Below are 11,903 nucleotides of genomic sequence, written 5' to 3' on the forward strand. Positions count from 1 at the left end.
TCCTTTGTTGCTCAAAGACACAAAAGGCAGTTTCTCTTTTCAGGTTGTTCCTGACGTTGAAACCACTAATGTCATGTCATTAGCGAACTTCCTTCTTCCACCAATACCAGCTCTTACGATTCTCCTTCCTTCTCCTTTCTCCAACTCTGTTAAAATCTTCTTCTTCTCCTAAGGCGCATCCCACACTTCACGTTTTCGCCCATGAAAATTCGCTCCTTCCACCACCTTTCTCTTTCTTACATTACATAAACAGTTCAATATCAACGGATCGATGGGTAGATATTGGGTGCGAAACGCCACAGCCAACTGCGAACGTAACGTCGTGCCCTTTCGCCCCCAGTCGCCGTGCCGACTTCCTGCTGCAGTTACTGCGCTAACTGCTGTCAAAAGTTGAAAAGATTGATCCCCTTTTCATCCCTCTAGTTGACTCTCTCTTTCCGCTCTCTCTAAAACCCTTCGTCTGCTCCCTCTCCCTATCTCTCTCCCCTTTTTAACTTTTTGCGTCGTTTAAAAGGCTAAAACCCTACTTACCCTTCTTCTCCTTTTCTCCAGGGAGGAGCGTATTGAAGGAACTAAGCTCGGATTTCTCCTTCCAATGGACATCACAAGAAATCATATTGGATTTTTCGTTAGAAAAGTTTCTTTTGTTTCATAACGTGCGAAGCTTCATATTTTGTTCTGTTTCTTTGTTTCTGCTTCTGAAGCTCATCTTCAATGGAGTGCAGCAAGAATCACGATTTAGCTTCGAAGCCGCCTTCTGTTTCTCAGGTGGCAGCTTTATTATACGAGGAAGGCTAACTTTCTTCATTTCTTGCTTTGCCTCTCTTTTTTTGAAGTCTGACCGTCTCAGTCTTTTTCTTCTTTTGGCATGCTAACGGCAGGCGGTGGAGGAGCTGAAAGAACTCTGGTCCATGACTCTTCCGATATCCTCCATGAACTGCGTTGTCTACATCCGAGCGCTCGTCTCGGTCCTCTGCTTGGGTCGACTCGGAAGCTTGGAGCTCGCTGGAGGCGCGCTGTCTATCGGTTTCACAAACATCACCGGTTACTCTATTCTCTTCGGCCTCGCTGCGGGACTTGAACCCGTCTGCAGCCAGGCCTTCGGCTCCAAAAACTGGGACCTTATTTCTCTTTCCTTCCAACGAACGATCGTTATCCTTCTCATGGCCAGTATACCCATCGGCATCCTCTGGATAAATCTAGACCCGATCATGATTTTCTTGGGTCAGGATCCTCAAATCACGGCAATGGCCGCCACCTACTGTCTATACTCCCTTCCCGATTTGATTACCAACTCGTTCCTTCAGCCTCTGAGAGTCTACCTTCGGTCGCAGGGCGTCACGAAGCCGATGATGTTTTGCTCCGCGGCGGCCGTCCTGCTTCACGTGCCACTGAACATCTTTCTGGTGTTCGTGTTGAAGCTCGGCGTTCCAGGCGTAGCCGTGGCCGCCGTGTTGACGAATATCAACATGGCCCTGTTTTTGTTGGTTTACCTGTACATTTCTAGGGTCTGCGAGCTATCGTGGCAGGGATGGAGCCGCGCGGCTGCGAGACAGCTTTGGCCATTACTCGAGCTCGCCCTGCCCAGCTGTTTCAGTATCTGCCTGGAGTGGTGGTGGTACGAGATCATGACCGTTCTGGCTGGTTATCTGCCCAACCCCCGAGTCACAGTGGCCACCACCGCCATCTTGATACAGACCACCAGCTTCATGTACACCATGCCCATGGGCCTCGCCGCATGTGTCTCCACCAGGGTAATCTTCCGTTTTTATTCTTTCTACCCAACTCCAATTCGTTTCAGATCGACACCAATTTAATTTACCGGAGTGTTAGGATAGCTGCTATTGCACTATTGTCTCGTTCTGAAGAGCAATGGTCTGCTACTAAATGTTTCCCGCAGGAAGGACGTCTTCCTAGTTTTTGTGCCTTTTTTATTATTATCTATTATCCAATACAAATTCTTGGTCAGACCAGGATTAAGAATATTGAAGTCTTCATTCTTGCGCGTTTGTTATTTATTAACTACTGGTTGTGGTACTGAATCAGGTAGGGAACGAGCTGGGCGCGGGGAAGCCGCAGAGAGCCAAGCTGGCAGCAATGGTGGCGCTGGGCTGCGCCTTCGTCATCGGCGTCATAAACGTAATCTGGACGGCCGTCCTCCGGCAGCGTTGGGCGCGACTGTTCACAAAGGACGAGGATGTGGTGGCGCTGGCGGCGGCGGTGATGCCCATAATGGGGTTGTGCGAGCTGGGCAACTGCCCGCAGACGACCGGGTGCGGAGTCCTTCGCGGCACGGCACGGCCCGCAGTGGGTGCCCGTATCAACTTAGCCTGCTTCTACGGTGTGGGGACTCCGGTGGCAGTGGGGCTGGCCTTCGGGTTGGCAATCGGTTTTGGAGGGCTGTGGTACGGGTTGTTATCAGCGCAGATCACCTGCGCCATCTCCGTGCTGTACGTTATCCTGGTAGGCACGGACTGGGAAGTGGAGGCGGGACGGGCGAAAAGACTGACCGAGGTGGAGATGGAAGGTCATGTTGTCTCCTACGGAGATGGTCCATCCGACGTCGAGGAAGGAGAAGGAGAAGAAGAGAGGCGGAAATTTTTGGTGGTGGAAGGAGAGGAAGATGCTGATGCGAGGAGGTAAAAAACAGAAAGAAATCTCGAAAAAGCAAGGGAAGTTGTAAAAAAGTACAAAAAGTCGAAAAGACGAAATAGAATCTCTGCTCTGTATCTCTGTATCTCAGCAGCTGCTGGGGTTGTGTTTCCTCCCTCGATTTCAAGGGGAGAGAAAGACCCGATCAAAGTTAGCAAACGGAGGTGCTGTTGTTGAGGTTTCTCGGCGTTTCTGTTTTGTTTTTTAGTTACTTATAGGAGCGGGTTTTGTCTGTATCGGTATCGCACATTTGCCTTTCACTATCATCATTGCAGATTGCCGGAGAATGTGGCAAGGCAATTAGATCGATTCAGGCCAGGGTGCGGCCACTTGGTGTGATGGTCCCCACGCATTTCTTCTTCCCTCATGGACGGTCGGGATTGAATTAGGAAAAACATTTATTTGTAGTGAACTTCCATTTCCCAATCTCTAAGAAAACGACGCGAAAAGTCGATTTCTAGCACGTAGCTTCGAGGCACACGTGTGGAAGAGTGGGACCGGTGCGGGGGGAAGTCACGGTCCAGGGTGGACACGTGTTGAGAGGCAGGAAAAAACGAGAAAGAAAGAGCTTGGAGTTAAGGCGGGAAAGTGGATCTTAATAAGGCTCATTTTAGCATTTTCTGGCTAAAAGACCGCGACTGATAACTCACAACAGAGTTGATTTGACATAGTTTAAATGAAACCATAGGAAAAGCTAATTCTTTTCTTAAATGCCAAAAATAGCCAATTTTGACTCAGCAAGAGCAATTAATGCACTTGACACGTCATCACATTGTTAGACATGTCATCAACCATGTCATTTTTTTTGTAATTTTAAAGATTATTTTAAAAACATTTCATAATTTTGATTTAATAGAATAAAAAATATAATTTTTTAATTCTATTAATTCCTTACATTATAGATTTAAGATATTATTATTTAATATAATTTAATTTAATTTAATTTAGTTTTTAAAAATTTTATTTGTTGGTAAACATATTTTATTACCTTCTTTTTTTATAATAAAAAATATTAAATTTACATATTAATTAAAAAAATAATTTTATTTTAGTTTTCCAATGTGCATGTTTTATTACCTTATATTTTATACATTTTCTAATGATGTGGCGATGTGAAGACATGTGAGCAGACTAGCAGTGTTGCGTCTACGCTACTTTCGGCTTTAGCCGTTGGCCCAAATCCATAGACGACGAGTGCCGTGCGAAGACCACCTCGAAGACTCCGAAATCACGCCGCTTCGGAACCAAAACCCACTTCATTAATTGAGAAGCCAAAGTGGGTCTGCTTTCGAGTCTCACGTGCCATTAATCCTATTTAATTTCTTCTAACACCTTTCTACGATTCCTTCAATTCAATTAACCTATTTTTTTATGCTATTCCGTAAGTTTTTATGTACATTAGACGTTATAAATCGTATGGAGTAGTTACTCCCTCTCCTAATTGCATTAATTGGTTCATAATTGGTGTAATTAAGGGTTAATGTCAAAAAAATTACTTCCATAGTAAAATATTTCGAGGAAAACATGAGTCACTAATAGTGGAAAGTTTTTTCGGCAAACATGAGCGTACAGAATATTGGAAATTAGTAACGCGGCCACCATTTACGTCTGCAGATGGGTTAGGTTTCATTCCCTCCTGTGATCCCAACCTAAACCTACTCGCTTGGATAGGACAGTGGTATCCATGCGACTTCCGAGATTTGGAAATTCCCTTTTTCTACGCATTACTTGTCATTTGGGACATGCACAAGCAACGTTTTCCGCCTTTCATCCCTGCCACATGGAAGAAAACTCTCCCCTCGCCGTTACAGTCTTCTTCCCACTGAAATCTCTCTCCCTTTCGGAACCCTAATTCCCTCTTCTCTTTCTTAATCGGCCTTTAAAAGCTCTCTCCTACGGTTTCATGTGTTGATTGGTTCTTTCTTCCTTTCTTTTCGTTTTCTTCTTCGCTGTTTTTTTCTCCTTCGGCTTTCGTTGGAGATCGGCCGATGGAGGAGAATTGGTGCTGTCAGTGGACTGTGATACGGTCCGTTCTCGCAATTCTCCAGTGGTGGGCATTTAATGTCACTGTCATTATTATGAACAAATGGATCTTTCAGGTAATTCTTCTGTTTAGTCTGGAGTGATTTCTTTGAGTCGAAATTCGTGATTTGTTCTATACTTTTTTAATTTTTTTTCTGTTTAGTGCTTGCTGGAATTTCTTAATTACTGTTTTTAGTTTATTTTTATGCGGGAGTTCTCCATTATAAGTTTTCTTTTGATTGGTTGTTGCATCTCTCAGTGTCTTGTGTTTCATTGCCTTCTTGATCGACTGATTTAAGTTGTTCAATACGAGTGAAATGCACATCGTAGCTTGCGAGAGGGAAGAAATTGGAAACATCACTGTGTGGCTGTGGCTTTCTTATGGATTTTCCTCAGAATTTTCGGAAATTTATGTATTTGTGCGTTTGCTATTTTTAGTTCCTTTGTTTTTTTCAAGCGTTGTTGTTAATTTGATTGACTGCTGGAAATTATTTGAATCATGCTGGAACTGGATCTTGGGATCTCAGAGACAAACTTGTACAAAAAGGTGTACTTTTGTCAAAATTAAATCTCCTTTTTCGGTGACTGACCCAGACAGATCCAAAGCTACTTGCTTGAAAGGGGTTTATGTCCTGTTTATGTAGTGAATCGACCTGCTTTTTGTCCTCTGATTTATGTTTGGATCATCTTGTAACTTGTCTTGCTCATTGCGAGATGGGAATTCTGCTTAATGGGCGCATTATCATTCTGAGCACTTATATTCCTTTTCTTTTGTGGCGGTGACATGAAACTTTAAAACTAGATTCAGTAATTAGCAGGTGCAAATGCTCATAGTTCTATGTTGTCTGTGACAGGAGTTACATGTTTTTATGCCACCTAGACTTTCCTAAATTATCTAACAAAAAGGAACTTTTTACACCTAATTGCATGCTTTATCCATGTAGATGGTTCTGGTGTGAACATTCATCAGTTGTACCTATTTACTGTTCAGAAGTATCACTTGCACCTAGTTACTTCCCATTCTCACCAGCAACCTTAGGAATCTGAATAGATGGCTTGTTTGATGAAAAATGGGAGTCATAAAACAGGGGTAGGTTAAATTATCCCTCATCCTTCAGTGAACATACAGTTTCAGAAGGTCATGTATTGTTATATGTGATCACCCTCCTTTAAAAATGGAAGGAAATAGGCTTTTTTGTCGTAGTTTTTTGTTTCTGGCGGAAGATTGATGTGGAAGATCCTACCATCACTTGAATCTGTGCTCATTGATAGATTTCTCCATGTAGTTACTAGTACAACATGAATGATGCACTTCTCTCTCTCTCTCTCCCTCTCTCTCTCATTGGTGCTTGGTGATTTGCATTTTTAAGCTTCTTGTCCTTTACTTGAAGCCTTCTTAGTATGGAAATCTTTTGTGAATTATCTGAATGTTTTTGTGCAGAAATTGGATTTCAAGTTTCCTTTGACAGTCTCTTGTGTTCACTTTGTCTGCTCTGCTGTTGGAGCATATGTGGTGATCAAAGTATTGAAGCTTAAACCTCTGATAGAGGTTGATCCTGAGGACAGATGGAGGCGGATATTTCCCATGTCTTTTGTGTTCTGTATCAACATTGTGTTAGGAAATGTTAGCCTGAGATATATTCCTGTATCATTTATGCAGACAATAAAATCATTTACTCCTGCTACCACAGGTTAGTATAAGTTTCTTCTTTGAAAGTAATGGTTACTATAAGCTTCACATTATGGTCTTAACCGTCTTTCAGTGCACCATCTGAATGCTCCTACTGGATATGTGGCATGGCTGCTTACTCATTGGATAAAACAATGCCAGCTGATCAAATCATATATACTGGATTCGGTTTTGGCTCAATGACCATATAGGGGTTTTTACTGGGAGGTCTTAGACTCAAGTCTCACTGGGGGAAAGGGTTGTAGGGTGCAGGCTAGAATATCTTTTATCATAATCCTTGTGTCTCTACTTGTCTGTGGTGTTGACTGGAGTGCATGTTCAGTTATTCCTTAGTGAAGAGTTTCCTGATTGTGATTTTGTCAACCAGTTTTCCTGCAGTGGCTAGTGTGGAGGAAATACTTTGACTGGCGGATATGGTTGTCATTGGTTCCCATAGTGGGTGGAATTTTGCTGACTTCTGTTACAGAGCTTAGTTTTAATGTATTTGGATTCTGTGCTGCCTTATTTGGTTGTTTGGCCACATCTACAAAGACTATCCTTGCAGAGTCTCTACTTCATGGATACAAATTTGACAGGTAGTTAGTTTTACATTAAGATCTTTGGTTATTCATTTCTGGAAATATTCTTGTTTTCTGGATATCTGTGGGAATATACATGAAATATAGTCTTATGAACTGTCTGAAGTATTTAATGTGATTAATGATATCTGAAATCTCCTTTCACAAATGAAACCTCTTATTGATGATTCTTATGGTACTAAGATTACATAAGAACTTGTTTAAAATCTTCTGGGTAGATTTATCATTTGACCAACTGTAGATTCATAATCTGGGTTAAGAAAGCACCTACAGGTTTGATCTCTGGAAGGGGCTCTGGATTTTTCTTTTTAAGCCAGATTAGTGGCATTATGGTCTCTCAAACAGCTAGCTCAACTGGTTATTGACTAAGAAAATAGCTCTTTCTAAAACATCTTTCTGGTTTTTGAAACTTATAAAAAAAAACATATTGATAAAAATTCCCCACAGTTGACCTAACTGATGGGCATCATCCCCTTATTGTAGTAGTTGCTTCAATAAATCTTTTTCCTGTAATTTCCATAGTTTGGGCATGCATCTTATCATGTGTAATTCTGTCTATAAAGTTTTCCCTTTCATATCTGCTCTTAGTTTATCGCTCTTTTACATATTTTTTTTTAATATTTAGCACTCAGTGCAATAGCTCTTTAAGGATTATGCTGTAGTGAAAAATATTTGACACCTCTTCTCTCTATACGATGTCTTAATGTTGCTTTTTAGTTTGTTCTTCTTGGATACTGGTCATTATACAAAAGCTATTCATAGCAATTGAGAGCAGATTTCTGTTTGCCTTATTGTAGCATAAACACTGTCTACTACATGGCACCTTTTGCAACCATGATCCTGGCAGTGCCAGCTCTCCTGCTTGAGGGTGCTGGAGTCACGATGTGGTTTCAAAGTCATCAGGCCCTTGGATCATCTCTGTTCTTAATATTTGGCTCGGGAGTCATGGCATTCTGTCTCAACTTCTCCATCTTCTACGTAATCCATTCAACAACTGCAGTAACATTTAATGTTGCTGGCAATCTCAAGGTAAATGTGGAGAGAGTCCTGTCAGAGGATTCTCGTCATCTTTGTTTACTATTGTTGTGGAGGTGCTTATATCCTTTGCATTGTTATTGGGCTAGCAAATAGTAAAAAATAATGGAGGAGAAAGATTCATATAGGTGGTCCCAAATTAGTTGGAACAAAGGCTTTGATGATCATGACAGTTATCCTTATCAATCTATGCTGAAATTAACGTGAATATTTTTTATGTGATAAAAAAGTTATGGGCATTCGCCTTCATATTTTCTTCTGTTTATTTAAGCTAGAGGCAGATTAGGCTGGTTTTTCATGTTTTCACACATAGAGTGCAATTCTTGGTCTGGTCTCCTCATTTTGCCCGTTGTTGTGGTGACAGGTTGCGGTCGCAGTCATGGTTTCGTGGCTGATATTCAAAAACCCAATTCCTGCGTTGAATGCGGTTGGATGTGCAATTACGTTACTAGGGTGCACCTTCTATGGATATGTAAGACACTCGCTATCTCAGCAGCCAGGGACCCCTCGTACTCCACGAACCCCTCGTACACCCAGAAACCTCATGGAGATGCTTCCGCTTGTAAATGATAAATTAGAGAAGGCTTAGATTCTTAAGAAATCTTCCTGGTTCTAATATCTCTCTCTCTCTTTTTATTTAATCTTGCTTCAGTGTTACAAAAACGAATTTTTAACAATATATTTATACGAAATGGTTGAGCCTTTTAGTCATGCATCCACTCTCATATTCAGTTATTATTTTAAAAGCATTTCTTCAGTCTGCTGTAGTAACAGGTAAGGTAACCCAAAGGCTTTGTCTGGCTCTTGATCTGATTGCACTGAAGCCAATCCCTGTTTTTTCGACTGGAAGATCGCTGGTTCAGACAAAAAGTCACGTCAGACGTGACCTATCCATCTCAAAGATCTGTTGACGTGTGTGAGATATGAATTGCCAAGAGTATCTCTGAAGCTTTAATTTAGCTGCTAGATTAGTAAATGACTCAAAGACTTACATTACATAACGTTACATAATAAGAGAATATCATCTTCTTTACTGTTACAGCGCAGATCATTCTCTGTGTACAAGGGTTAGTGCCATTCTACATTATGTTGTCATTTATTTACTACGTAAAATTCTGCTTCGTCTCTCTAGGCTAGAAGCCAGAAGTTCTTCTGCCATTGTGTGCTGACGAGGTACCCACCCAGCCCTCCGCTCTGCTCTCTCACAGCCATTGTCAGGCACTCTGCGTGGCTGATACACAGCTCTACAAATTCCTCACTCTTGCTCCTGATCAAGCTGCAAATCCCAGCAGATCCCAAAGAAAGCCAGGTCAACTGTTAACGTCTATAATAGACGAAAGAGTTAGAGAACACTAGATCAGGAGGCGATGGACGAATTCTTACCAATTCAGGGGAGATGACTTCTTCTGTCCCAAGACCAAAACGGAAGCTTCGAGCTTCTTCACTTGGCTGATTACTGTCGCTAGCTTCGGTCCTTGTATCACCAAAGCTTCAACTTCCACCTGGTGGGTACCCAAATTTGGGAAAAAGGAAAATCCAGAAAGACCAAAAATAAAAAATCAGAAAATGGGAAAAGAATTTAAGCAGTATAGAAGTATTGAACAGAGCATCAAGTTTCTGGAATGCCACAGGGGGTCTACCAGGAAAAGGGAAAACTTGAAAAAACCAGCATGAAGTAAAATGGTAGAATGACAAATATACTGAAGAAATGAAGAGACCCGGAGGATCCTTGAAGAAGAGGAACAAGGAGAATCAGTCTGACGTTCTCAGATGTTTGTTATCTGCGGATTTTACACTTGGATTGAGATGATATTACCTCTGGTCTACAAGCCTTGCAAAGGGTTCCGAGCGAGTTTGCAAGATGAGGGGAAGATTCAGTGTAAAGAGGCTTCTTCTGGCCTTTGTGAGGAGGGATGATCTGAAGCAGTGTGAGGAGATCACCCTTGTTAGCCACATGTGTTAAGGCCCACATCATGGCATGCTTTGCACTAGAGGACTGATCTATCACTGCAATCACTCGCTTCCTCAGCACCATTCCATTCTCACTCATGTTAACTCCTTCCATCTGTCTTAAGCTCCTCTCTGGACCTTTCTTCCTGTTCCATCTTTTTGATGAGTTCAAACTGTCCTTGCCGCTAAGCTGCCTGAAAAACGACCCTCCTTGATCGTAGCCTGAGCCCACCATTTTTCCACGGTCTCTCTTCTCTCTCCCGAACGGAGCAGCTTCTTTTGGCCCTTGTCAATGGAGGGAGAGATGAAACGATGCTCTGATATTATAAGCAGAGGGTGGGAAAGAAGAGACAAAAAGATGATGGAAGTGAACAGCCGAGTCACGGGGATCCCAAACCGATCCCCATTAAACCATGCACAGACTTCTTTTTACCAGAAAAAAAAAAAAAAAAAAAAGGTGGGGGTATTATTACGAACCTTATGATCTTATCAAACTTTTCTGTCTTCCCCCTTCCTGGAAACTACAGAGTTTTCTCTTTTTGAAACTTTGGCCTGTATAGCTGCCTGGAAAGTGGATACCTTGTTTATACGGTGCTAATCTCAATGTTTTAGCCTTCAATAGATTGATTCGTCTCATAAATAGGAGCACCTGTACAGCTTCTACCATAAAAAATTACAGTGAACCGGAATGACAATCTGTAAAGCTCTTATAATCAGATATCTATAAGAAGCTTTACTTGTTGAACAATGCCAGTCCATCTAAAGGGCAGCTAGGATACAAATAAAGGGGCAACTCATTAAAAGTACTTCGAAAAGTTCAGAATTCAGATGCACTATTTTGTTAAATTTTCTCATTTCTCGTGAGCTTCTCATAGTACCAAATGTGCGCAGCCCCGTTATCTTAACCCAGTGGCAATCATGCTCGTGATCTTGGGAGGATCATACAGTAAACAACAGCCATAGCAAGTCCTTGGCTTTATGCGTTGAAAGCATCCTCTATTTCATCATCAAGAATCGTGGCCTCTTCCTCATTACATAAGAAAATGAAGACGGTGTTCAGAGGTTCTGAAACTGTCCTCGTGAAATGGGGTGGGGACGTACTCTTCCAAATAATTGCTTCCGAGTAATTCGCTGCTTTTCACAATGTCAGAGCCTCTGTCGAATTTTGCCATTTCTTTTTCAGTTCTTCCACTGATACTTCGTGGAGCGTCGTAGGGAGAGAGTGTTTTTTTTTCTGAGCGCGGTCATCAGATTTCGAAGGTTCGTGGGAAACCGTGCCCAAATCTCTGACACGGTTTTTGGAGGGAGAAGAAGTGACGAACAATCGCCGCGTGCTACTGGAACTCGCGAAATTGGGATATACTGTGCTTGTTCAGATCCAACGGCTGAAAGCATTTGCTCGTGTGACGGGTACAGAAACTTAATAGAAATGGCGGATGTAAAAGTGTACTAATCTTTGGACTTTGTTATAATCTTTTTCTTCTTCCTCAAAGAGGAATTTTTCGTCCTCCATTTCTTTCTCTTCTTTCCATGGCTGTTTCAGACAGATCGTTTTGGGATTTTCTTTCTATTTACTTCCTTCGTCCGGTTATCGCCTTCGTGTTCGTCTTCTCTTTTATTTTCTTGGGTGCGTGAAATTTATTTATTTTTCATTTTGGGGATGTCTTAATTTCGTCGAATTTCCCGAGTGATGCTCGGTTTGTTTCTCTGTGAATCTGATGACTTTTGGTTGATTTTTTATTTGAATTAAATTCCTTTTTTTCTGGGTACAGGTTGGTTTTTGGCGTGGAAGCTAGTTCTGGTTCACGTACCCATCGTGCAGGAAATCTGCGGTCTTCGCAAAAAGCCTAAGCGGTCGAAACCTGAGACTGGCCTCTACTCTCGCTACTACTCTAAAGTTACTCAAAATTCTGATTCTGGGTAGTCTATTTTACAGTTTCTTTATGCTTTCTGTTTATAAGTTCAATTTTGTTTTG

The 11,903-nt window shown here is 41.8% G+C and overlaps 3 protein-coding genes across 3 annotated transcripts; 2 read left to right on the forward strand and 1 right to left on the reverse strand.

Annotated features, from left to right (window-relative positions):
- The first annotated feature begins 715 nt into the window (after nucleotides 1-715).
- LOC137958705 (protein DETOXIFICATION 54-like) lies at nucleotides 716-2,991 on the forward strand. Its single transcript, XM_068805798.1, has 4 exons — nucleotides 716-768; nucleotides 882-1,754; nucleotides 2,047-2,639; nucleotides 2,928-2,991. The coding sequence occupies exons 2-4, from the start codon at nucleotides 912-914 to the stop codon at nucleotides 2,989-2,991; spliced, it is 1,500 nt and encodes a 499-aa protein (XP_068661899.1). The 5' UTR covers nucleotides 716-768; nucleotides 882-911.
- Nucleotides 2,992-4,281: 1,290 nt separating this feature from the next.
- On the forward strand, nucleotides 4,282-8,684 carry LOC137959207 (UDP-galactose transporter 1). Its single transcript, XM_068806574.1, has 5 exons — nucleotides 4,282-4,751; nucleotides 6,116-6,365; nucleotides 6,732-6,939; nucleotides 7,740-7,971; nucleotides 8,342-8,684. The coding sequence occupies exons 1-5, from the start codon at nucleotides 4,641-4,643 to the stop codon at nucleotides 8,564-8,566; spliced, it is 1,026 nt and encodes a 341-aa protein (XP_068662675.1). The 5' UTR covers nucleotides 4,282-4,640; the 3' UTR covers nucleotides 8,567-8,684.
- A 237-nt stretch (nucleotides 8,685-8,921) lies between these two features.
- On the reverse strand, nucleotides 8,922-10,230 carry LOC137960291 (uncharacterized). Its single transcript, XM_068807864.1, has 3 exons — nucleotides 9,794-10,230; nucleotides 9,361-9,479; nucleotides 8,922-9,253 (listed from the first exon to the last, which is right to left on the reverse strand). Exons 1-3 carry the CDS (start codon nucleotides 10,160-10,162, stop codon nucleotides 9,106-9,108), a joined length of 636 nt encoding a protein of 211 aa, XP_068663965.1. The 5' UTR covers nucleotides 10,163-10,230; the 3' UTR covers nucleotides 8,922-9,105.
- Nucleotides 10,231-11,903: the final 1,673 nt, after the last annotated feature.

The sequence above is a fragment of the Aristolochia californica genome, unplaced genomic scaffold, assembly GCF_029961685.1.
Source record: "Aristolochia californica isolate CCGP_79_NKW_82.1479 unplaced genomic scaffold, dmAriCali1.0.hap1 SCAF_3, whole genome shotgun sequence".
NCBI lineage: Eukaryota > Viridiplantae > Streptophyta > Magnoliopsida > Piperales > Aristolochiaceae > Aristolochia > Aristolochia californica.